The 25,596-nt window shown below is 39.8% G+C and overlaps 1 protein-coding gene across 1 annotated transcript in view; it reads left to right on the top strand.

Moving 5' to 3' along the window:
- The window catches only part of nrg3b (neuregulin 3b), a 202,906-nt gene that overhangs the window by 161,477 nt on the left and 15,833 nt on the right, over window positions 1-25,596 (top strand). Inside the window, exons 3-6 of the mRNA XM_040039454.1 lie at window positions 1,012-1,085; window positions 8,483-8,509; window positions 13,202-13,304; window positions 15,453-15,579. Of these exons, the coding sequence (XP_039895388.1) occupies window positions 1,012-1,085; window positions 8,483-8,509; window positions 13,202-13,304; window positions 15,453-15,579 (331 nt within the window). The remainder of the gene's footprint in view (window positions 1-1,011; window positions 1,086-8,482; window positions 8,510-13,201; window positions 13,305-15,452; window positions 15,580-25,596) is intronic.

Raw genomic sequence — 25,596 nt, 5'->3', positions numbered from 1 at the left:
ATCCCCCATCGTCTACCAACAATAAAGCACTGAATGATGGAATGGCGAAAGTATAGACAACTCTGACATGTCCCTCGCTCATGTACAAGTTTATGTCGAAACGGCACATCAAAGCAAATCCTCCAATTGTCTCGCCTAATCTTTGAAAGAGCAGAGGGATGGATCAGCCTACTGAATGTCCCCACACTGTGGCCACTATTGAAGACAGAAATAAAAGTGTTTAAGTCTCTTGGAGACAAAAGCTATTGAGGATTGTGCCAAACTTGGTTCCTCATAACTATGAGTTGTTTTGAAAAACTTGATGAATATGGTTTGTCACGCTTTTTTTTTTTAAATTATGAAACTATATGTATGTTTTCATTCATTCATTTGTACATTCTACAGGTCCGATTTGGCCAATAAAGTAAAATTGATATTTGTATTGCTAAATATCCCCAATCAGTCATCAACTGTCATAATTTTAGTAGGTATATAACAGTTGCTCAAGGATCTGCAGGAATCAGCAGTAGAGGCATATTTATTTGATGATGAAGGTAAATATTTGGACCATGCCAGGACTTTGTTTATATGATTGTTCAAACTATGGCAGCTTCCCTTCCCTTGAAAATCTTGCATTGCTGCATCCACACCAAGTACTATCCACTCCCAGTATCCCATTTTCTTCCTCTGGGACGTGGCATTCCTGCCAGTCATGTGCTATCAGTGAGACTGCAGGCACTTCTTGGGCCTGCCCAACTATCTTCCCCTCTCTGTCTCTGTACTCACTCCACCCCTCTCCACAGTTGCTGTGTATCTCCCTCGACCACCTCGGTCCTTAGCGAGCACTCCACTCCACTTTTTTTTTTTAAGCAATCCATTCATTCATCTGTCTAGGCTCTTCCTGTTTTCAACTTTCTTTATCTAAAAGTCCCTTCAGCTGATAGTTCATGCTGGTACTTTTTGCTCTGTTTGTCTTGCCTCTAATCTCAAACCTCGCTCTGTGTCTCTTTTTTTCCCCTCTCTCTCTGACAGGTGTAAAGAGGGCTACCATGGACTACGCTGTGACCAGTTTGTTCCCAAGACAGATGCTATCTTGTCAGATCCAAGTACGCTCCCTATTCTACCCTTTATTTTTCAGTCTTGGTGTATTGATCTGAAACATAAAAACAAATTCATAACAAGTGCACGCTACATGCCCTTGAGCAAATCTCTTACTGTACTATATTTATCAGTAAGACAAATTAGCCTTAGATTAACTGTTATCTGTTTAAGTCTGTTGGTCTTGTACAGTAATACTATGTGATTAAAGTATTGTGTGGGACTTTATATTGAAAAAACTAACATTTCCAATATGGTTCAGTCATTTTGAAGTATACAAATGCAGAGAACCTCCAGGCGCTCCTTAAGTTGACAAAGGTGGTCAAAGAAAAATGTTCAGCTTAGCGGGGTAAAAGGTTAAGATTCATGCTAAAGTTTTTCTGCTACGTGTGCATTGAAAATAAAAAAGCAAGGGTATTACGGCACTGAATTCATTCAAAAAAGAAAAGATATTTTTTTCATTTACTTTAATATCTCCTACTATATCTACGGAGGTGATCACACATTGGATATTGTGTCAAACGTGGGGGTTTTCATTTAAATATTAATGCAAGCAGTTATTACTGCAGTCAAAGATATTATTTAGTTACCGGGTAAAATGTGTATCCCGATAGATTTATTTTCATTGGCCTACATGAATGTCCCTCATATAGATGCATGAAAAATCCCTTGCATGTTTTATAATCATGCTTTTATTTAGCCTAAAGGAAGGAAAGTATTCACTTTCCTGGTGTTCGTGAAAAACTGTTCCCCTAAAGTGATGACAGCTGTGTGGTGTACTTAAAAAAAAAATAAAGCAAAAGTCACAGGTACAAAGAAGAAAAACTGGAGGCCCAGAGCCGTTCCCGTGAGAGTGCAGTTTTACAAATTCACACTGTTTTATGGAGTGACTCGTCTCCTCCGCACCAAGAGTCAAAGAGAAAACTTAACTCCTATTGCCGTCTGTTTGATTCCATCAGGCCCGCTGAGAGTCCATTAATGGAGTCACAAGCCAGTGTCACAAAGCTTGTTTTATGCTCTCGCATGGCACACAGTTTTCACACTGGGATTTGTTTTATGTTCTATAGGCAGACATTAATTTTCCAGCGTGTCCAGCTCAAGAGATTTTTATGATGCTATTTAAAATAAGCCGAATTCTACTGTGCTTTGGATAAAAACGGACTCTCAAACAAACCAGTGAATTACAACACAGCCATGGTACTTGTAGATTTATTGAAATATATAAGACAATATGCCTCAGAAGGCAAAATATGAAACAAAAAGGTGACGTTTTTACACCGTATCGTTCAGAAGACAAAAACTTGCATTTCAGGGGCGAGCATCTTTTACAGTGGCTATAGGTAGACCTATAAATCAGTTTAATTAGCATGAGGGAAGCACAACACTTCAGAGCAAGGATCTCCCAGGCTGTAGAAGCAATCCCTGAGCTGTTAAGCTGTTAAGGAGTTGCTGCTCTTACTGTAACAGTTTCACTGTGTCATTCAGTCAGGAGTCAACCAGCAACAATAAGCAACCTAGAGAACTGCCCCCATCTGATAACACAAAATTAAGCTCACACAAATGACCACATTTGGATTTTTATGAAATCAGCAAAATATTTATCAATAATTCTGTCAAAAATACAGTTTGGAAATATTTATCGCTTAAAGGTTGTAAATTAATTCATATCTAATTTGACTTACCTCTAATACGTGCATTCATTACATTTGTGATAAAGTGCCTTGCATTGATAGAAATGTTTGATTTCTTGCAATGCGAACGGTACTTTTGTCCAACCTGATCATATAAATGATGTTGTTACTTCATAAACAGACGACAGACATGAACAGGGCCCCGCCGATGGATGTGATTGATCACCATTCTTGTTCAGAGCCACGTTCACCTGTTTGTTTACATCGTCGGCTAGGTATCCTAGCATTACATGCTAGGCTGTAATGCGGAAAAGACTGATGAGCAGTTTAAGAGAAAATTGCCTCTTGCAACTGTCATCACTTGCACCCCATCACTTAAATAAATCCATTACCTCGTGTTGCAGGGTTTGGCACGACTTCTTCTTTTGAAATTTTGTTTCTCCTATATCTGAACCACGAGCCACATGCTCCTCCACGTTTGGCTGTACGACTGCTTTCATAGTAACTACTAACATTTTTAGTAGTTTTTTTCAGGTCTGTGCTGTGCTTGATTGCACCAGCTGTTGACCTATTGAAGATTTGTAAGCTACACTCACTGGCCATTTTATTAGGTATAGCATGCTAATGTGGTGGCATTGATTCAACAAGGTGTGCGAAACATTCCTCTGAGATTTTGCTCCATATTGACATGACAGTGTCACAGAGTTGCTGCAGATTTGTAGGCTGTTCAGTCATGATGTGAATCTCCTGTTCTATCACATCCCAAAGTTAGACTGAGATCTGGTAACTGTGTGAGTACACTGAACTCATGTCATGTCTCTTTTAATGTTCAAGAGACCAGTTTGAGATGATTTGAGGTTTGTGACATTCTGCTGCAAAGAGCCATCAGAAGACTGTGGTCACAAAGAGATAAACATTGTCAGCAGCATTTAAAAGAGGCTCATATCATACTGAGGGGCCCAAAGTGTGTCAAGAAAATATTCCCCCTTACACCAACAGCAGCCAGAGCTGTTGATACAAGGCAGGATTAATCCAAGCGTGAAGCTTTTATGTTGTTTATGCCAAATTCCGACTTTCTCATCCAAATGTTGCAGCCAACTTCAAGACTCATCAGACCAGACAAGGTTTTTCCAGTCCTGTATCATCTAATTTTAGTGAGCCTGCTCAAATTATAACCTCTGTTTCCTGTTTTTACATGACAAGAGGAGTAGGAGCGCTACGGTGCGGTCTTCTGCTATTTTAGCCCATTTGTTTCAAGGGTCAATATGTTTTGTGTTCAGAGATCTACTTCAGCATACCCTAGTCACAATGAGTGGTTATTTGACTTAATGTTGTCTGAGTTTGAAGCAGTCCAGCCATTCTCCTCTGACCTCTGGCATCAATGAGACATTTTTACCCAGAAAAGTTGCCGCTCAGTGGGAAGTTTCTCTTCATCAGACCATTCTCTGTAAACTCTAAAGATGGTTGTGTGGTAATATCCCAATAGATCAGCAGTTTCTGAAATCTCAAACAAGTTTGGCACAACAGCCATGCTGTCACTTAACTCACCTTCCCCATTCTGATGTTCTGATTGAACTTCAGCAGGTCATCTTGACCATGTCTACATGCCTATATGAGTTGCTGCCACCTGATTGGCTGATTAGATATTTGTGTTGACAAGCAGTTGAACAGATATACCTAAAAAAAAGTGGCCAGTGAGTGTAAATAGGCTAATGGCAGGTTCAAGATAAAGGGCTAATCAGCTAAAGACTAACCTACCAGGAAAATTACTGATCTTTCTGGTGGTCAGTCCACCCCCATTCATCTTGTGAACCCTTTAGACAAATGTATTAGCCATTAGCAAGCTGGCGTCAATGTTTATTAGATGTGGACAATGGGCCAAAAGCCTTTTTATTTTTTTCCTTCTCACACTGAATGCACTGTTCAGAGGCTTCCAATCTACAAATAGAAATGATCAGAGGAGTGCTGGAAGAGATTTATATATCAGGGAGTATGGAAAATCAAAAAATTGCTTAGAGTTTTTAATCAGAATGCTTCTCTTGTGCTGGAAAATAGAATCAATAAAATGCTCTGTACAAACAAGCTACTGAAGAAATCTTCAGTAGTAGGTTAAGACAGTGCACCGAGTACACCCCTGACCTTCACAAGAAAAAGAAAAAAAAAAGAAACTGACAGCTTTATTGCGAATTTGTCTTGCATAACCTCTCAATGGCCACAACAGTTAACCACAGAAAACAGCTTCCAGTGACCGTGACCAATAACACAGGAAGATTTGAGAGTCGGAGGGGAATGGAGCCTAGTTTTGATCTGTGTTGATACACACTCATCTAAAATTTACCCAGATTACCAAGGGTTTGGAGGATTATCCTGCCTCCAAAATCCAAATCACGTAATAACATACAGCACAAACATACATGCATATACCAACAACAGCTAAATCTTAAGCGCTGATGAAATTCAGCGTGTGTACAAATAAGCAACTGTAGTTTTTTTGCCGGGCCATGCCACGCTTTTATGCTTTGAGCTTTCATTTTGGATCAATATCTGAGCACCTTACAGTCACAAATCATTTCTTGCCCCTTATCCTTTTTCTTCGTATCGACTGGTAAAATACTCAAAAGAGCAGTTTGGACCACAGTGCCGCTCAGTCACTCACTCATTCACACGTCCTCACAGAAGTAGATAGAGAATCACAGGCGAAGGCGGGTTAGAGTTTAATCAAATTTTAATTTCAATTAGGATTTTTGGCTCCAATGATTATGAAAACAAGGTAATTGAGATAAAGCGATTATCATGCGTCAGTCGTTATCACAATAGTGCTGTGGCCCCTCCCTGAAAGCCCAGACCTGCTCATTGTTTAATTCAGTTCCAGGCAACATGGTGAAAAAAGGAGTCTTGGGTCAACAAGATCTATTGAGACGAAGTAATAGTCAGAATACACTTGTGTCACTCAGCCCTCACTCGCTCTCTGCTTGTGACTTTTGTGCAGGTCTGTCAGGTCACATAACAAAATTGCCTCGTGGACATGTTGTTGCCACTGTCTGCACCCAAAAAACTCCCATGATGGAGACTACAGTTAACAGGGACTTTTTAAAAATGATTTTTATTACTTAAATTATATACATTGATAAAGGAAAAATAATCCAGTGTAAAAAAAAAAAAAAGAGAAAGTAAATGTAGTAGTAAGTAATCTCGCTATTAATCAAAATAATCACAATATTGATTTTTTGTTTTCTATAACCGAGTCCATCCTGCACATGACAGAACCACATGGACTAAAAGAATTAAGTCCTCTCTGTAACACTCCAGCTGTACTGCAGTGAACTCAGCTTTGGAAATAATGCTGGAGTTTAACATATTGGTGCACAGGGGAAGTGGTGGAGTCTTTAAGTGGAGCGATGGCAGAGTAGGAAGGTAGCAATTTAGTTTATAACTGCTTGAGGATGTGGATTGAGTTTCTTTTTTAACCATGAAAAAGTTTAGAGCATCCCACTAATGGTGTTCAGTTGGGCAAGTCGCACTTCTGAGACTACAGAGGGGATATTTCGGTAGAAGACTGAAGAGGAGGCGGAGGAACGATGGACCTTTTTGGTTTTTACCCGGTTTACTCACAAAGAGGAAGGAGGCAATCCTCTAATTTGAACTATTGATCTTCTGTAGATATTATGCCTGGAGTAAGTAGCTACACAGGATATCGAATTCAATAACAGACACAGACACACATATTGACTCTGCAGTTCCCTTCTCACCCAAGTGAGGGAGGGGATTAAGGATTTGATTCACTCCTGCCATTGTCTCTCCCACCAGCCAGATTCCTGCCTCTTAATCGGGCCAAAAGCATCTGACATGATGCACAGGTATTCTCCAAGCTTGCTCAAGGCTCCCATAAGATGCCGTGAATGATTCCCCCGGGTGCTTCGAGTTGCCAGTGCGAAGGATTGGGAGCCTGCACATATTATGATTGGTGAATGTCTCCAGACAAGGCAATGCCAGAGGAAGGGATGTGTATCAGAGTTGTAATGACATCATCTGCACAGGCTATGACAGTCAGGGCGATTTAGAGTGGAGAAGGGTTGGCTGTTGCCATGGGCAATCACAGGAAAAGGCTTGAATGTATAATACAAATCAAGTAACGTCAGAAAGATGCTGCATTCATTTTTTTTTGTTTTGTTTTTAAGGAGGGCGAGTCAGAAAAGTGTAAAAAAAAAAAAAAAAAGTAAGAAAAGTTGTAGCCATATCTTGATTTCACAGTTATATCTCCGAACTCTTTGTGGCAACAAGCATAAAGTCCCCCAGTCAGAAGTGATTGGCTCTTAACTGTTTAATCATTGGTTTGCAAGGTTGCTATGAGACTGACTATGATTCAGAAGGAGCGTATAATAAATGTTGGCATGTAAAATAATCCTCGAGGCTGCAGGAGGAAAATGCAGACCCTGCATTCTGCTCAACAACAACACAATGACACCTGCAGCCTGTCTAAATACAAACATAAACTCATTTGTTCATTGATTAATTTGGGAATCTCAGACCTGCTTTTCCAGGCTGTTTTTTCTTGTTATCTCTGTGATCATGAAAATCCCTTAGGCTCATTAAGAACCTGTCAAGCAATCTTAGAGCAAATAGCATAATTTGACTTAAGCACTTATCTTACCATTTTCAAGTCCAAATGCCCTCCGAAGCATTCCCTTTATGCAATGTAGGAGGGTCCTGATTTTTAATCGTTTACATTCCACCTCTTAATAAGGCAGCACAGTTTATTTTAATCCATTCACCTAAATGCTTGGATCTCACTCCTGTCACGCTGTGTTTTTATTTTTCCGTAAATAAAAGCCATGGCAATGACAGAATTTTTCCCGTGGCACAATCAAAATGCTTTTTTCCCCCTATTTTATAGACATTTTTTTAGAGGTTCCAACACATAATCTGTCAGGGCTTGGCAAGCCATCTTCTATTTAAAACTCAGACCACCTCTGTCAGAAAAGCAATTACTAGTGAGGGTTTCATTTTAATTTAAATAAGATTACATTACAGTGACATGAAAAGGGGGCACTGCCAGGATGGAAAGAACACGAGTGCTCCTTTTTATCTGTTTTCCCCAGCGCTGGGATTGTGGGAAAAGACATAACTGCATGAAGAAAGACTGTGTGTCTTAGGAGGAGAGTGAAAGAGAGGGTGAATGTCAAAGTGTGTGCCTGTGCAGAAAAAGACCAAAAACACGTGCAAGCTTATACCATATTGTGTGGGTACACATGCATTTGAGCGTGTGTGTGTGTTAGAGTGACGCATCCTAAAGCAACCAGATTGTGAATAGTGAAAAGCTATGCTTGGAGACAGAAGAGGACAATTACTGCAATGCCTCAGGCTCAAATCAATATAAAAGGCCCGTGCAAAGCAACATCAATGACATAAAGCCACATGATATGTCATTTCCAACTTTATTTTCATGATCCTTCCTCTAATCCTCTCAGCCCCCACATCTGCGTTGTTTTCTTGCTTCAATCAAAGCCACTGCAGGCTGTGTGAGTATCACGGAAAAGCATTCCAAGCATCCGAGGCTGGCTGGCTGGCTCATTACCTGGTGCAAAAGAGGAAGCCGTGTTAGAAAAAGCCAGCAAAGCCAACTCTACAGTGTAGTTGCATCAAGTGTCTCACCCCTAAGGTGAATTCTGAGAAAAAAAAAACTGAGGCGCATCATGTTGTAATTATTTTATGCTCTGTCTCTCTCTCTTTTCCCCACCCTCATTTCTCATGCTATCCCGCCTTGAATGGAACAGCGGATGAACTTGGGATCGAGTTCATGGGTAAGACAACTTTTCATTGACTGTGCCGAGTGCTCAATCTTTCCGTGTGCCTCACGTCTGTGAAATACTGCATACAAAACACACACAACCAGCACAACAAGGCCGCTCACCTTGGAAAATTAATGTGGGCTAGTCGCCATGGAAACACCGTGGTGGTGAATTAGGTGTATTCTGTCTGCATGAAGAACAGTACCGTTAGAGAGGAGTGATGTAATGAGTATGGAGCAAAGAAAGCGATTCATGTACTGTGTAAATCCGTGTCTACTTGCCTACTGTGTACTATGTGAAAATTTCATATCTCGGTAGTGATGTCCAAAATGATCGCGGTTTCCAGTGTAATCGCGTTACAGCATGAAGTTAGTCGAAATGTTCAAGAAGCAAATAATATCACCAAGTTCTATTTTGACAAAAATATTCCAAGTTGAATCTGCAGTTTTGATTTGCAGATTTACATAATACATTTGGTTTTCTGTACTTGTTGTGTTTGATTAAAAGACACAGCTCTATGTATAATTCACTAAGTCTTAAGCAGATAGTAAAACAAGAAGCCCAACAACAGAAAAGTCTTGTATAGAATCTTACAGCGTTCTGAATTGTGCGATGCTTATAATGAACAAAATATTTTGTTTGCATGACTGAACTGACTCATATGCAGTGGACGGATAGTTTTCAGACACACAGCAGCATCTACAACAACAGCAACAACAGTGTGTTACTGACAAGCTGTTAAGTAGCTACAAAGACAAAAGGCCCTTACATTATGAAGTTAATGATTACTAAAATTTAGTAGTCGTTCTGTAGAAAGTTAAAATTGAACTTACCCTCATTTTAAAAGTAGAAGCAATTTAGTTTCTATTCTTCAGATAGTGTCGACCATGTTCAAGCAAGTCTCCGTCAGTACTCTTAAAGGTACAGTGTGTAAAATCTCACAACTAGATGTCAGTAGATCAGATTGCAGTCATTTGAATTCAGTTTTTTTTACCTCTTCCAATTCAAGCACCTAGCCATAACCCTAACTACGGTGGCCCCTTTAGGCCAAACGCATTTTAGTTAGCTAAGAGAGATTAGAAATGTCAAATTTAGACTGCACTCGATAACTGCTTTGGCCGGCATGTTTTAACATATTTGAATATTAACACTTGAATAAACCACAAATAAAATATTTTGTTGTATTTTACATTTTTACTGCTGAGTCACTTCCAAACCTCTGGCTGCCGTTCATCTGCAGTGAGTGTAGGTTGTCAGTATGCTGTTAACCTCAGCTATCAATAGCCCGAGCATTCACATCTACTCACTGATATGGTTCGATGAGTCAGTGTAGGTCACTTCTGTCCAGTGACAGTAATAGTGAGATGAGTTGTTAAAGAGATCCTGAAGTTTTCTTTCAGCAGGCACTGCTGTTTTTCCTGGCCATCTCAACCCAGTGTATATGTAATGGGTTAATCCAAACTTTATGTGAATGTATCATTTTGTTAGAGAACATAATTACAGACTAATCAATGTGTATTCATGAGTACATTATTCTTTTTTTTTAGATTAAATAACCTAAAACCAAACCAAGTTCAATTAGGAGGCTGAGCCTTTTTCTGGTGTAGATGTTTAGTCAAGTTTAACAATAGGATCTAAAGTATAATATAAAATATAAAAATCCACAGAAGGTCAAATACTGAAATGAGAAGCAGTGCATATAGATTTTTTTTAATTCTTTGGATTTTCATTGGAGTTACTTTAGGTACTTCTCTACTTTCCTACAGATTGTCAACAAACTAAGAGAAAAAAAACAAGGGAGGCGAGAGACAGTCTCATCACCCCAGACTACACACACATACACTCTATCTGCAACACCGTTTTTCATTTTCTCTTTTCCCATCTTTTTTTCCACTTTCTGCCTTGCTTTTGTGCATACATAAAAACTAACACTGCATGCTATGAAGTTTTCCATTAACATGGCTTCATACACTGCTGTCACATCACACGCTAGCTCCAGGAAATAGAGGGAGGGAGAGGATGTATGCCCTGCAAACAGCATTCCTCACTTCAGTAACTTTAATCTGGGGGACTAAATTAGTTCAGAATGCTACTGGAGGTGGGCGGATGCATTAGAGAAAATGAGAGCAGGACTGATCAATTGATAGCCGGACAGATGACAGACAGAGGTACAGATAGGATTTTTTTTTTTTTTTTTTGGTTGGGTTTCTTATTCATTGTGTTCCATCATGAGTTCGTCTTTTCTTTATCAATGAATTGTTTGATAGCTTGTTATACAAGTCTGATATGTGACAGTCTGAGACAGCCTGTCAGACTACAGCAAAGCTCCGTTTGAAGTAGAATTGAGCGCTCTAAAAGTAATCTTGTCTTTTGATTTTCTTGCATTTTTTTTTTTTTTTAGCCCAGCAACTGAAGCTCTTTGTGACTCAGAATAGTTGACTCTGATGTTTTGCAGGCTGAATACCCCATTTTCTCATGGATTCTTTAGCATGAACTTCATTATAGCACGTTATTCTTGTCAAGTGTAGAGTGCATCGCTGGCATAGCGGCCATATGGGATTGTCTTGTCTTTGAGTCAAAATAACACGGCTTAGCCAATATAGCTAAGACTCTTCACTTTGGTGGGGTTCTTTTATAACGTGCTGTTGCATCTAATTTCAAGAATGCCTTGTAGGCATCTGGCATGAAAGGCCTGTAATGGTTTTATATACAGACTGCATGTCGGTTTTCCTTGCAGCCATTCAGCAGAGCTTTGTAGACAGCTGTTTTTATGTTCACATTATGGAAAAGCCTTTTTCATCCCTCAAAAAAAAAAAAAAAGGGGAAAAAAAGGCAAAGGCCTGTCTCAGGTGGTGCTCCACATGAGCACTGATAATGCAGGAGCAGGAAAAAATGTTTTCAATATCTTTCAGATATGCAACCATGCAGAGGTCATTTCACTGATGGTAAAGGCCGGAGGCTTTACAGGGACATGGATTTCCAAGTGGCACATTACTTATAAACAAAGAAAAAAGCCAACTTTTACTGAGCAGCTGCAGGACATTTCTCCTCTTCTACCTGCACAGCCATAAACAAACACATTTTTTTTAAATCCCTTTAAAATTATAGGATAGAACCAGACTATACAATTCAGTAATTCAGGAGCTTATATTGGGTTTTTTCATATATATACATAGTTATATTTGTGTCATTACACAGTATATTGTCGATTGACTATTTTTTCCAACTCAATAATTTCTCATTTCAGAACATTTATTGTTTTAACAGTAAAAAATGTGATCCAGCCTAACCAAGCTAACCCCCACTATTTATTGGTTGACCGTATTAAATAAGCAATCATGTGCCATAGCAGACCACTCCTGCAGCATTTCTATGGATCACTTCTATATTTAATTCATCCTGCTTCCCTTCTATGGGAGCTGAGTGGGTAGTTTGGACCTCCAATGTTTATATATATATTCACATACTGTCACTCCAGGATATGTTCAGATTTTATCTTTATCTGTTGCCAGAAGCACTCTAATTTTAAATAGGTTTCTCTCCTGTTTGAACTCAGTTACATCATACTATCAAAAATTGTGTTGATGCAGCACTGATGTAATGCAGAGGAAGAAAGCGGTGGGGCGAGAGAGAAAAAAACGGTGCAAAACAGAACGCATGGTTGCACTCAAACGTTAGCTTTGAACAAAAACGCTCTCCAGCAGTATCTGCCCTCAAAAACAAGAGTTGAGGGAAGTTGATAAACCTGGACCGACAAGCACGGCTCAAGAAGACCTCCCAGGACAGTTCTCTGTTGACAACATCAAAAGCCACAGACAAGCCCTTAAAGGTCATGAGCAGGTTGCGGTGATGTTCTCTGCACTTTCCCCTGCAGTTGTCAAGGTAGTAAAATCAGACACAGGGGGATTTGTTGTTTTTGAGTGATCGAGTAATGCCACAGGACGTTGCCCGTAAGGTCATGGATGCTGGTGGATCAGAGAAGTGTCTCAAACTCTCAGCGACTTTTGTGGATTAGTGATATGAGTTGCTGGTTATGGATTGTGCTCATTTTGATCATGAGATAGTATCGTCATGAGAGTTTCTGGTAAGCCAGTGGGTGCGTGCCCTTGAACTCCACACCGTACACCGTGCTAAGTATTTCAGCGCCACAATCCAGTTGCTCAGTGAGACAGATATTTGCTGGGATCAACTACAACTTGTCCCAGCTGCTTGTGACCTTAAGCCTCTGCCGCTGACGTGCAGGGGTCTGACAAGAAGCTCCGGGAGCATTCATTTGCTGCTAATTCCCTGTCGCCATCAGTCTCTGAATGCTGACACATATGCAACCCTTGCATGCACGTACACACCAAGTGCTGGTCCTGCTGTGCAGACAGTCCATCAGTCCCTGCTGGGTTTGTCTGAACGAAATGATTATCACACTTCAGTTAGCACGTCACTGAGCCCTGCCTGTGTCTGCCATGTCCCTATCTCTTGCTCAAACAGTGACATTTACTGACAGCAGCATTGGTCGCTTTATGCAAATGCAGATTGTGGGCAGATGTCTGCGCGCGGTTTCGAGTGTATGTCATTCCACCCTTTATGTGTATTTGGTATGTTAATTCATCATGATCCATCTCTTCCTCTCAGCTCAATCGCAACCATAGTCCATATCGTTTATGTCACAGCAGAAATTCATTGGACTGAACTGTATTCTCTCCTCCACAGAGAGTGGTGACACCTACCAGAGGCAGGTGCTGTCCATCTTCAGCATTGCCTCGGGGATCTGTCTTCTTGGAGTGGCATGTATGGCTCTCTACCGCCACAACAAGTGAGTGATGCCAGCGAGAACCACATTAGTAGCGTATGCCCCCGGCTGTGCAGAAAGAGCACTTTACTATCATGGCATGGAGCCCAATGAAATTCTAAGTGTGAGTCAGCTAGAGGATGTTTTAGCAAGGCAACAAATCTAAATAGTGTAGGATGCATTTGGGACAGATACTCATGTAAGATTTATTTGAAAGTGGTTTTAGCAAGCAGGTGTGTCACAAAATGCTTCACACAAAACAAAATACTCAGATATGGCAAGAGACAGACCAAGTTCAAGTACAGTAGACCCTAAGTGCACGTGTACATGTGTGTGACAAGATAAGAGGGTTTCCTGGTGGCTCAAAAGCAGACCACCAAAGTCAATTATGCATGGCACCAAAGAAGAAGGAAAAAGAAAGCAGAGGGAAAGAACTGGAAGAGTGTGTGTATGTACATTCATTCAGTAGGAGTGAATGAATGCTGTGCTGGCTAAATTAAGCTTGCTAAACAAAAACAAAAAAAGGTGGTTTTATTTTTGAGTAGTGTAGTGCTCTGAGCAGTGCAGCACATATTGGTCAACATGAACAGATAGTCCTGGCTCACAGATAGAATTAATGTACTGAAAATTATCCAAAATCATAAGTCCTGTGATAATAAGTCTCTTTCCTTCAAAAAAAAAACTAGCTGTGCGCCAGGCTACCGTGGATGAATAGCTTTTCAAACTCTGTGGTTGTTTTTCCTCTCAAGAAAAAATGTGAAATTTTGTTTGTATCAGTACTTCTCAGAAAAGATTAGTAAAGTTTTCAGAAAGGTTGCTTTTAGGTGGTATAACTTCATTATTATTATTTATTAGAGTGGGTTCCTGCAGCACGTTTTAATCCCTCCAAGCCATTAGGTAGTTGGATTATAGTTTGTTAACCCTATAAACCAATGCAATGATTTGTTGCTTTCCACATTTTTAAAAAGTTTTTTTTTTTTACTTCTCGCCATCATCCTTTATGCAGGAAACACTTAATGAGTCTCAGCTGCAGACAGAACTTTGCATTCTAGAATTTAAAAATGAACATTTAATGGTGAATTAAAATTTAATCCAAAAGTTTTAGGCAGCAATTAAATTTTAATCCAATCAAATTTTAATCCGAAATGAAAGAACGGTATCATCTTTTTTCCTTTTTTTAAAAAAATTTATCATAGCAGAAGAATTTGACTTTTTTTTGACACGTTTTGCTGTTTCATTTTTTGTGTGTATGTGTGGTAAAGGGAAAAGACAGAGTAGGTAAAAATGTGGCAGAACAACTAAAATTAAGTAGTTTAAGAAAAGTGGAATGTCTGCTCATGTCAGCAAACTTGACTTTACTTCAATTCCTTAGGTTATATCTGTTCCCACTGCTATAAATTAAGGCTTCTTGCTGTATGTATGGATATCACTGCATGTGAATTCTCCCTCTCTCCCCGCAAAGATGAGAGAATCCAAACTTTGGCTTTCATAGTAAATCAATAAAACCTTTGTATTTATCTCTTTTACTTTAACTTTCCTTGATTAAATTCATGTAGTTTTAAATTTTATTTTCATGCATTTTTTGTTCATTTTAAAGCTATTTTTGTGGCGCACATTTACCACCTTAAGTTTCACCTCGGAAAAGTAATCACAGTTGAACGCTGAATGTCACTTTCAGCTATGGTTTGTTCCAGAAATGTTAAATTTCACCGTTTTAAAAACCTCAAACTGTCAAAGGATGTTTTATCGCTGCATAACAAAAAATGCATATATTAGTTCATCGTCACAATTCGCACATATGTGTGTGTGTGTCTTCAGTGAGTAGATGTGAAATTCATTGACAGGGTCTATCTTGTCTACTATGTGTGATCTGTAAGTGAGTCTCAGAAATAAATGGTAACAAGTCAATAAATGTAACAACGTTGCCATTAGATGCGTGTGAAGAATATGACCTACAAAGAAACCGTTATTAAACTGTGTAACGACGAAAAAGAAGAATGAATCCTCAGCAGAGCAAATGCAGCTATTGTAGGGAGGTTTTTTTCTGCCTCATAGAAATCCCTTTGTTTTCCTAATTGCATGCTGTATTGTCATCAGTCTATCCATTGTTCTGGATTATTTCTTTAGTTTTGTTGTAGACTTACATTTGTTCTCCCTTTTTCACCGGCACAGGAGACACAGGGAGAAACTCCAGGCTCATTTCTCCGACAGCCGCAGCCTCAGAGACTGTACCGTCAATGCCTCCGGCCTCATGTCCAAATCTACCCCCAGACTTCAATACAGCCTTCAGCTCCAAAAGGTGCGTCTTTATCAATGATGTATTTATTCATTTCCAGTCACACCCTAATCATCATTGTCACCAACTTCTTCTTTATATATACAGTACTTCATATACACATTATAGTCTTTTGAGTTCCTGACAGGATGATTTATGATCTAAAATACGTCTTAATAATCTCTCTACTGGCTCGAGTCTTTTGTTCACACTCGTATCTGACATAGGCTGAGAGGCAGTGGGGAATTATAGCTTAAAATAAATGCATCACACATTACAGAGGAAAAATCTGCCTGCCATGTTCACTGTGACAGATTCCTGTGACAAACTGCAGAGTAGAAATTATAATCTGTTTTGGTGTCAAGGATCCTGAATTCTAAAGAACTCCAGCAGAACTTTATTGATAGCTAAATGTGATTGTGCTTGAGCATATTCATTTTAGTAATATCACAAATAACATTTTAAAGTGATTGGTTTGAAGCCGGCTGCTAAACTTTAAATTTTGAGTTAGTTAGACATTCCTCGAAAACCAATGCTTTCCAGAAACAACCACATACAGCAATAATAATAAATACAATCTACAATTGCATGCATAATACTCTCAATAGCCTAACAGGGCTTACGCTGATTGATTGATTGCTTTCCTATTATCCCTCTCCACATGCACTTACATCGTGACGTCAGACACATACTGTATACTGATGTTGAAGGAGTAGAAGTGCTCCACTTTAAAGTGGAGCAAATCAAATCAAGGAAAGGTAGAAAATGTCAGAAGTGACAAAGCTCAAAATATTTAACTTAGTAAGCAGTAACTATGAACATTGTTTTATGGTGTACAAGGATACAGTACTGTGCAAAATTCTACCACCGATATTCTGTCCAGGTCTTGTGTAATTTGGCATAATACACCTTTTTTTCCTGGTTTCTCTTTCTTAAGAATGGCTTCTCGACAGCCATGCATCAAGATCATTTCAGTGAACAGTAAATGGAACAAGTAAAGGGCCAGATGCCTCTCTCAGGTCCTATATAAGGTCGTTGGAGTGTTTCCTTAAGTACATGACCTTTAGATGCTGTTTATCTGCTGTAGATCATTTTTAGGCCTGCCACTTCTTCTTTTGTCCAGCCTCTTGTCCAGTTTCCTCATTTTTTAAGGACACACTGCACACCATGCCCAGATATGCCAGGTATTTGGCTAACAGACCTTTGGGAATCACATTATTTGTGCAAAACTCCTATTTTGTGTCTGCCAAACTGTTATCTTTGGCATTTTTGTCGATTCAACCAAAGAAAGCGGGTGTTCTTTTTGACAGGCTCCTAGTAAAAAGCGCATAGAGATAAAATTTAAAAATGTATATTTGCTAAGTCGGCTGTTATGAGTGGACACAACACAGGTTCATTCCTTATGTTAGATGCATTTTTTTATGCTTGAATGATTTATATGTCAGTGTTAATTGGCTTTACAAATAAACAAACGGACAAAGAAAGATTCCTCTGGGAATGATCAGGCACGAGAACTGAAGTGGAAACAAGTTAAAAAGCAGCTAATGATGAAAGGAAAACCTCGGAAAGCATGGAGAACAATTGCAATTTCAACCAAGCATCGCTCCTTTGAGGCAAAATATAAAGAAATGATAGGTGGCTCGAGACTTTTTCACAGCACTGTACATTAGACATAAGTCATGTAAGTTCAGGCCAGTTGTTTTCCCTGGCTAAATAAGGGAACTGTTGTATATGGTGATGATGGTTAGATATGGGATTGGTGCTTTTTGATGTATACATGTATATATCTTATCAGTTATGCAGAATCTCAATTTTGGTGGTTAGCATGAATGTATGCACTTAAATGTCTAGTCCTGAGTCCCACCGGCTATGGATTAAAAATTGAGGAAAAAAAAAAGTTGTGGAGGGGAATAGAGAATTTAACAATAGACACATTTGTTGGCTTTCACCATATTTGCTGGTACACTAGTATGTTTGATGTGCTGCTGGACTTAAATCAAACTAAAATTAAAATTAAGTAAAATATTATGAAACGTCTGGTTACTTTCACTTTCATTGGCTGCTGTTTTTTTTATATATCAGAGCAGGATTCTTTTAATTTGCAAAACACAGGTTACAGCTGCTCTGCCAGACATTTCTTCCTTCACTTCACAATTATTCCATTCTGGTGGTTAAAAAAATAAGTGAGTGACAACAATTTTAGTTATTGCAGTTCTACACTTTTGGGCACTTTTATTGGCATTTTTTATTTATTTGCCAATAAAAAGTTTGTGAAACTTGTGAATTGTGGTTGTGATTGTTCTTCACTATGTTATATAAACATAAAAAAAAGATCTAAATAAAACTGAAGCAGCAAAGGGCACAAAAACAACAACTTTGTGCTACTGCCAAATGGCAGAAACATGGTGCTATTATAATCAAAATGCCAAGTTAAAGTACTGTATTATCATAACTATTAACAACAACAACAAAATACGCAAAAAGATTTACCTCAATTATACATAATAGGCTAAATAAATAAGATTTTGGGTGTTTTACATTTACCTAAAAATGGCTCTTTTGATAGTAAAAGTCCCCAGCCAATGAAGTTGATCTACATAGTAAACGTTGCTGGAATTCTGACCTCTTTAAATAGAAGAATGTAAAGTTGTGCCCATACTCATGAATCCTGAATTCAACATCCAAGCACAGCAGCACAGTCATAATCCACAATGAGCACAAAACTGTACATTACAGCAGGTTCATGTGTTTAAAAAGTTGGATTTTGCAAATTTGAAATACATAACCCTCAACCAACTCAAAAACTGAAGGAGACTAATATTATGTAATCATTTATCAACTAATAAACACATAGCATCAGCTCTAGGAAGAAAATTTCATCCAGGCGGGCAAATAATTCTTGGTTAAGAAAAAAAAATGGCAAACCATAGAAGAAAAAGTGGCTCAGAATTCATTAGAAGCCACCACAGCCTGCAGCAGCAGCAGCAGACACTGCAGAGGAAACAAGTGACCCAGACATTCTTAGAAAAAGCAGAGAGAAGACGTGGATGGCACTGATAAGGCTAATGTCTCCACAGAGGGGTAATTGCACTCTACTGCACACTTGTAAAGGTTTCATCAAAGAGTGCGACCGCTTGGCATAATGCGTTCCTACTTTCTTTATTTAATTAGATGGATTTTTTTTGTTTTTGTTTTTAAAGAAGTTCAGTGTGCAGTCTTTCTTTTATCATTTCAGGAAGTTATATGGAGTAGTAGTCCATCATGTATCAATGCTAAAATGATAGAGAGATCAATTATAGATTTGACGTTTCCACTTCTGAAACATAAATAGTTTACAGCTTCCACAAATCTCATTTTAATATGTATGGGTACTAAGGTAGCAAGGTTATTAATACTGATTAATACTATAATATTGATTTCTTTATTTTCTGTATGTTTTTCACCTTTAAATGTTTCACATCATCAAAGAAATTTAAATATTAGTCATAGATAACACAGGTAAACACAAACTGCAGTTTCTAAATGAAGCTGTTTATTATTAAGGCTAAAAAAAATCCAAGCCTACATGTCCCTGTGTGAAAAAAATGATTGGCCCCTAAACCTAATAACTGGTTTGCCACCCTAAGCAGCAACAACTGCAATCAAGCCTTTTCGATAACTGCCAATGAGTCTTTTACAGAGCTTGTGGAGGAATTTTGGCCCACTCATCTTTGCAGAATCGTTGTAATTCAGCCACATTAATGAAGATGTTTTTTGGCAAATCTGAGACAAGCCTTTATGTTCTCTTCAATGGATACCATTTTTGCAGAGTGTCCTGAACTCTGGCCTTAACTGAAACATGTGAACCCTACGGTTTATTAATGTTGTTTTACTTTCTTTTGTGACCTCCTGGATAGGGATGGGTATCGTTTAGGTTTTATCCGATACCGGTGCCAAACCGGCACTTTTGAAACGGTGCCGGTGCTTAAACGGTGCTCGAACCGGTGCTTAAAGAATGGAGAACACAAAATTGGTCCAAAAACCTCTCATGTTTAGCTGTTTTTTTGTAAAAAGATAACAATGTTAGCCTTTTCTGCAGCTATAGGGCATATATGGTATCACTCTTGGCTGGAAGCAGTGCTTAATCAATGGAAAAAAACACAAACTTTGTCCAAAAGCCTCTCATGTTTAACTGTTTTCCACTTTTTCTTTGGTCATTTTAGCATTTTTGGCCAGGGCGAAGGGAGTATCTGCCATCAAACAAGAAGACAGCCGCATGTAACTACGACAGTGTTTGCTAGTTCACCTTACATGCATTAATTTAATAACGTTGTTAGCCTACTCAACGTAAATTACACACGGACAACATTAAGCTACTCACGCAGAGAAGAACGGCTGCTGCTGCCATCATCATCCGTCATCATTTCTGCTACACTGGCAGGGCTAGGGGCCAGGACTCTACTCTTCGGGTTCTTTGGGGATGTTGCTAACTCGGTGCATTTCTCGGCTTTTAAAAAACGCTATGGCACCGGTATGGCACCGGATACCGGTAGCCATCCCTACTCCTGGATACGTCGTCGATGTGCTTTTGGAGGAATTTTGGTAGTCCAGTCTTTCCTGGAAAGCTTCGCCACTGTTCCAAGTTTTCTCCATTTATGTGTAATGGCTCTCACTGTGATCCACTGGAGCTCGAAGGCTTAGAAATAGCTTTCCACACCGGTAGATGTCTGTGATTTTGTTTCTCATGTGTTTCTTTAGATTGTGGCATGATGTGTTGCTTTTAGAGATCTATTATGCTGCTTTCCTTTGTCAGACAGGTTCTATGTAAGTGATTCCTTAATTCAGCAGGTCTGCCAGTAATCATCCCTGAATGTATTTAGTGAAACTGAATTCAGATTTTCAAAAAAAAAGTGGTTAATCACAGTTAATTCGCAATAGGACCAGGTAGTTTTGGAAACCTTTTCTCCCTTAATGAATGAAATCATCATTTAAAAACTGCATTTAGTATTTCCTCAGGTTATCTTTGTATAATATTAAAATGAGTCTGGTGATCTGAAACATGCAAGTGTCACAAATATGCAAAAAACTAGGAAATCGGTAAGAAGGCAAACACTTTTTCACACCGCTGTATATGGAGGCTTCTTTAATAATTCAACACTGTCTGGTGTCACCCACTGAAACAAACACCCCTTAAGCTAACCCCACCCACGGATCTGCAGTTGGCACCATCTGAAAGCTTTTCGAGGGTGTCATCTGAAAATCATGGCTCTGGGCAGCTGATCGCTAAGACGCTGTACCACCTTTGATGCAAATGTTAAAAAAGCTGTTAAGTAGTTGTGTTTAAGTAATATTTAAAAAATGCTTTCATATAAGCACAATAACCAGCACAACAGCAACCTAAAAAAGGGGAGACTCAGATGGTGGTATCGGGAATGTGTTAGGGCTCAGCGGGTGAGGCAGTGAAGCCCTGCATCCAACCACGAAATGCATTGAATGCTGGACAAAGGAAGGAAGCCAGGAGGAAGGCAAAGACAACACGGAAACACAAGCTATAATAGAACAGTGTGAGGGAAGCTTAAGGTGGGATGTGAAAGATCACTGGCTATAAGCACCCAGGAGGGGGCATGAGCTGTACAGACCAACGAAAGATTAACAAGTGAAACCTGTTTTTCCACAGATTTGACACAATGACCCCAGACCACAGCTTCTCTCCACCCACTCCCTCAGCTTGTAACCATCTAGGGAGAGGACATGTGGGTGTGGGTGGTGTAGTCCTACAATATCGCTATTTTCTTTAAAGTTACACAGACAAAATGAAAATACTTTCAAAGGAAGAACAGAGCAGAGTGTTCTTAAATAGGCTCAAAACATTTGGTGTATGCAGCATAACCCAGCATCAAAGCACAATGGGGGTTTTTGTGCATGTGTTCAAGGCAGTAGGATGGAGGATGAGTGCAGCGAGCTAGAAAAAAAATGTCTGGCTCTGACAAGGCAGGTGCAAGAGGGGAGGATAAAACTGAAGTCCTTTTTTAGTCATTGTCTTCCATTTGAAGTCTCTAATAAACTAATGCGGCGCTCAGTTGTTATTAACTCTTTGAATTCTGGGATTAAAGAAAAAGGCATTTCCCCTCTAGGTGTGATCACTAAAGACATATATGCTGACATGATGAAAGCATATGCAAGACAAATTAAACCCTCAGCTCTTTTTAAAAATATACACCTGGTCACCTTCACACTCCTTATAGAATAAATTTAACTCTTGTATTCAAAGCATAACGTCACTCCTAAGAGGCACACTCTTGAAACGGCGTGCATTTCATGTAAGTGGTGGCGACGCCAGTAAAGCTGTGTAAAAACCTACAAAATCCACATCAAGATGGAAATTATGGAGAGATTAGCTTTAGGAAAATATAATGATTTGGGTTATATTAGACCCTTATGGTGCATTAGCCATATGTTAAGAACATGCATGGACATGGTCAAGGCAACCTGCTGAAGATCAAACTGAGTGTCCGAATGAGGATGAAAGGCAGTTTCAATTACTTTAAATGTGGCATGGTTGAGTATTTCAAAATCTGGTGCTCTACTGGGATTTTCCAAAACAACCATCTCTAGGGTTTACAGAGAATGGTCTGAAAAAGAGAAAACTTCCAGTGAGCTGCGGTTCTCTGGGTGAAAATTGATGGTGTTTATGCCAGAGGGCAGAGGAGAATGGCCAGACTGCTTTGAGCAGGAAGGCAACAGTAACTGATCACTAGTAAACAATCATTCGTTAGAACTAAAGTATGCAGAATGCACACAACATTGAACCTTGAAGCAGATGGGCTACAGTGGCAGAATACCACATCAGGTGCCACTCCTGTCAAGAAACCGAGCATAACATTTGCATAGGCATACCTAAAGTGGACAGTAGAAGATTGGAAAAGTGTTTCTTGGTCTGATGAGCCTCGATTTTTGCTGTTGGTAGGGTCCGAGTTTTGCGTAAATACCATGAAAGCATGGATCCAACCTGCCTTGGATCAACAGTTCAGGCTGCTGGTATAATGGTGTGGGAGATACTTTCTTGTCTGTGAAGGTTCTCAGTCATCCAGGTCATCGTAGTCTAAGGAGCTTGGAAAGAACAGCGTCTGAACTTGAAGACGTTTCACCTCTCATCTGAGAAGCTTCTTCAGTTCTAGGGTCAAATGGTGGAGAGTCCCAGGTTTAAACCCTGTGGGACTTTCCCCCCCAAGAGGGACAAATCGACGCCCTAATGATCCTCTACCTAATCACACGAGCCAAGGTGTGAAAACGGGTGTAGGTCACAATCAGAGCTCATTGTGAAACCTGGCCCCACCCTATCATGTGATTTCCTGAGGTCAGATGCCCCGGGATGTGAGTGGGCGTTAAGGCGTCTGGGAAGGGACTGGATTATATATGTCAGAAAGTTTGTGTCGTAAGCCACCGCCTCTGTTCAAAGATGGTCGCTCACAGTGGACATACAGTGGGGCAAAAAAGTATTTAGTCAGCCACTGATTGTGCAAGTTCCCCCACTTAAAATGATGACAGAGGTCAGTAATTTGCACCAGAGGTACACTTCAACTGTGAGAGACAGAATGTGAAAAATAAATCCATGAATTCACATGGTAGGATTTGTAAAGAATTTATTCGTAAATCAGGGTGGAAAATAAGTATTTGGTCACCTCAAACATGGAAAATCTCTGGCTCTCACAGACCTGTAACGTCTTCTGTAAGACGCTTTTCTGTCCCCCACTCGTTACCTGTATGAATGGCACCTGTTTGAACTCATCATCTGTATAAAAGACACCTGTCCACAGCCTCAAACAGTCAGACTCCAAACTCCGCCATGGCCAAGACCAAAGAGCTTCCGAAGGACACCAGGAAAAGTATCGTAGACCTGCACCAGACTGGGAAGAGTGAATCTACAATAGGCAAGCAGCTTGGTGTGAAAAAATCAACTGTGGGAGCAATCATCAGAAAATGGAAGACATACAAGACCACTGATAATCTCCCACGATCTGGGGCTCCACGCAAGATCTCATCCCGTGGGGTCAAAATGATCATGAGAACGGTGAGCAAAGATCCCAGAACCACACGGGGGGACCTGGTGAATGACCTGCAGAGAGCTGGGACCAAAGTAACAAAGGTCACCATCAGTAACACACTACAACGGCAGGGAATCACATCCCGCAGTGCCAGACGTGTTCCGCTGCTGAAGCCAGTGCATGTCCAGGCCCGTCTGAAGTTTGCCAGAGAGCACATGGATGATACAGCAGAGGATTGGGAGAATGTCATGTGGTCAGATGAAACCAAAGTAGAACTTTTTGGTATAAACTCAACTCGTCGTGTTTGGAGGAAGAAGAATACTGAGTTGCATCCCAAGAACACCATACCTACTGTGAAGCATGGGGGTGGAAACATCATGCTATGGGGCTGTTTTTCTGCCAAGGGGACAGGACAACTGATCCGTGTTAAGGACAGAATGAATGGGGCCATGTATCGTGAGATTTTGAGCCAAAACCTCCTTCCATCAGTGAGAACTTTGAAGATGAAACGAGGCTGGGTCTTCCAACATGACAATGATCCAAAACACACCGCCCGGGCAACAAAGGAGTGGCTCCGTAAGAAGCATTTGAAAGTCCTGGAGTGGCCTAGCCAGTCTCCAGACCTCAACCCCATAGAAAATCTGTGGCGGGAGTTGAAAGTCCGTGTTGCTCGGCGACAGCCCCAAAACATGACTGCTCTCGAGAAGATCTGCATGGAGGAATGGGCCAAAATACCAGCTACTGTGTGTGCAAACCTGGTAAAGACCTATAGTAAACGTTTGACCTCTGTTATTGCCAACAAAGGTTATGTTACAAAGTATTGAGTTGTATTTTTGTTATTGACCAAATACTTATTTTCCACCCTGATTTACGAATAAATTCTTTACAAATCCTACCATGTGGATTCATGGATTTTTTTTTTCACATTCTGTCTCTCACAGTTGAAGTGTACCTCTGGTGCAAATTACTGACCTCTGTCATCATTTTAGGTGGGGGAACTTGCACAATCGGTGGCTGACTAAATACTTTTTTGCCCCACTGTAAATGGCCTCTTTTACTCCTCTTTCAAACCAAGATATTTTCTTGGCATACTTTAGGCCCCTTAGTACAAAGTGCTTTCAATTTGATTCATTACAAACTGTACTGTACTCACTATACTCAAATGGCCTACACGGCCACCAGAACTCTTCTGCGATGTGGTGGAACAAATCTGAAGCAACTGTGTGATGCTTTCATGTCAATATAGACCAAAATGTCAGAGAAATGTTTTTATGTCCTCATCGAATCCAAGCCATGAAGAATTAAGCTAGCTTTGCCAAAGAAACAAACCGCTACTAGCAAGATGTATCTAATAAAATGTCTTGTGAACGTGTAAGAATAGTGTATTAGCTATATGTTAAGCACATGCATGCAAACCTGTATTGACAGCAACCTTCTCCACCATTTTCCTTGTTATGCCTGAGGCGATGACCATCTTTCCGAAAAGATTAAAGGGTTTATATTTTACATGACTACAGGAGGTTGCCCAAGTAAATAGCCATCATTTTAACCACCCCTTAAGAAATACAGATGATTATTATTTTTTGATGTTTTGATAGGGCACCTGAAGTGGAACATGAAGCATTATATATACTGTATGCACATCTGTAGCTATTTCTGTGCATATGTTTCTTCCATCTGCAATTCAGAGTATACATTTCCACATGAACAGCTACTTCAAATACACACTTGTAAACAGCTGGGACTTGTATATGTCAAGTATTTTACAAAGGAAAGGAAATGAAACGAAAAAGAGAAAATGAACTGTAAGTACATACTGAAACACCCCTCTGTGTCCACTGTTATTTGAATCAACACCTCTGTGGTAATAATATGTGTCAAATGAAAGAGATGGCTTATACACCCATGAGACAGGCTGCACGGCAACAGACATGCGCTGACATGAAGGAATAGGGTCATACAGGCAACGAGGGCATCAGCTTGAAGCTTGAGTGGTTCTAGCTAACTAGTCTTCTAA

The sequence above is a fragment of the Simochromis diagramma genome, unplaced genomic scaffold (genome assembly GCF_900408965.1).
Source record: "Simochromis diagramma unplaced genomic scaffold, fSimDia1.1 OVJJ01000402.1, whole genome shotgun sequence".
Taxonomy (NCBI): Eukaryota; Metazoa; Chordata; class Actinopteri; order Cichliformes; family Cichlidae; genus Simochromis; species Simochromis diagramma.
This window is presented reverse-complemented; position numbering and strand designations above follow the sequence as displayed.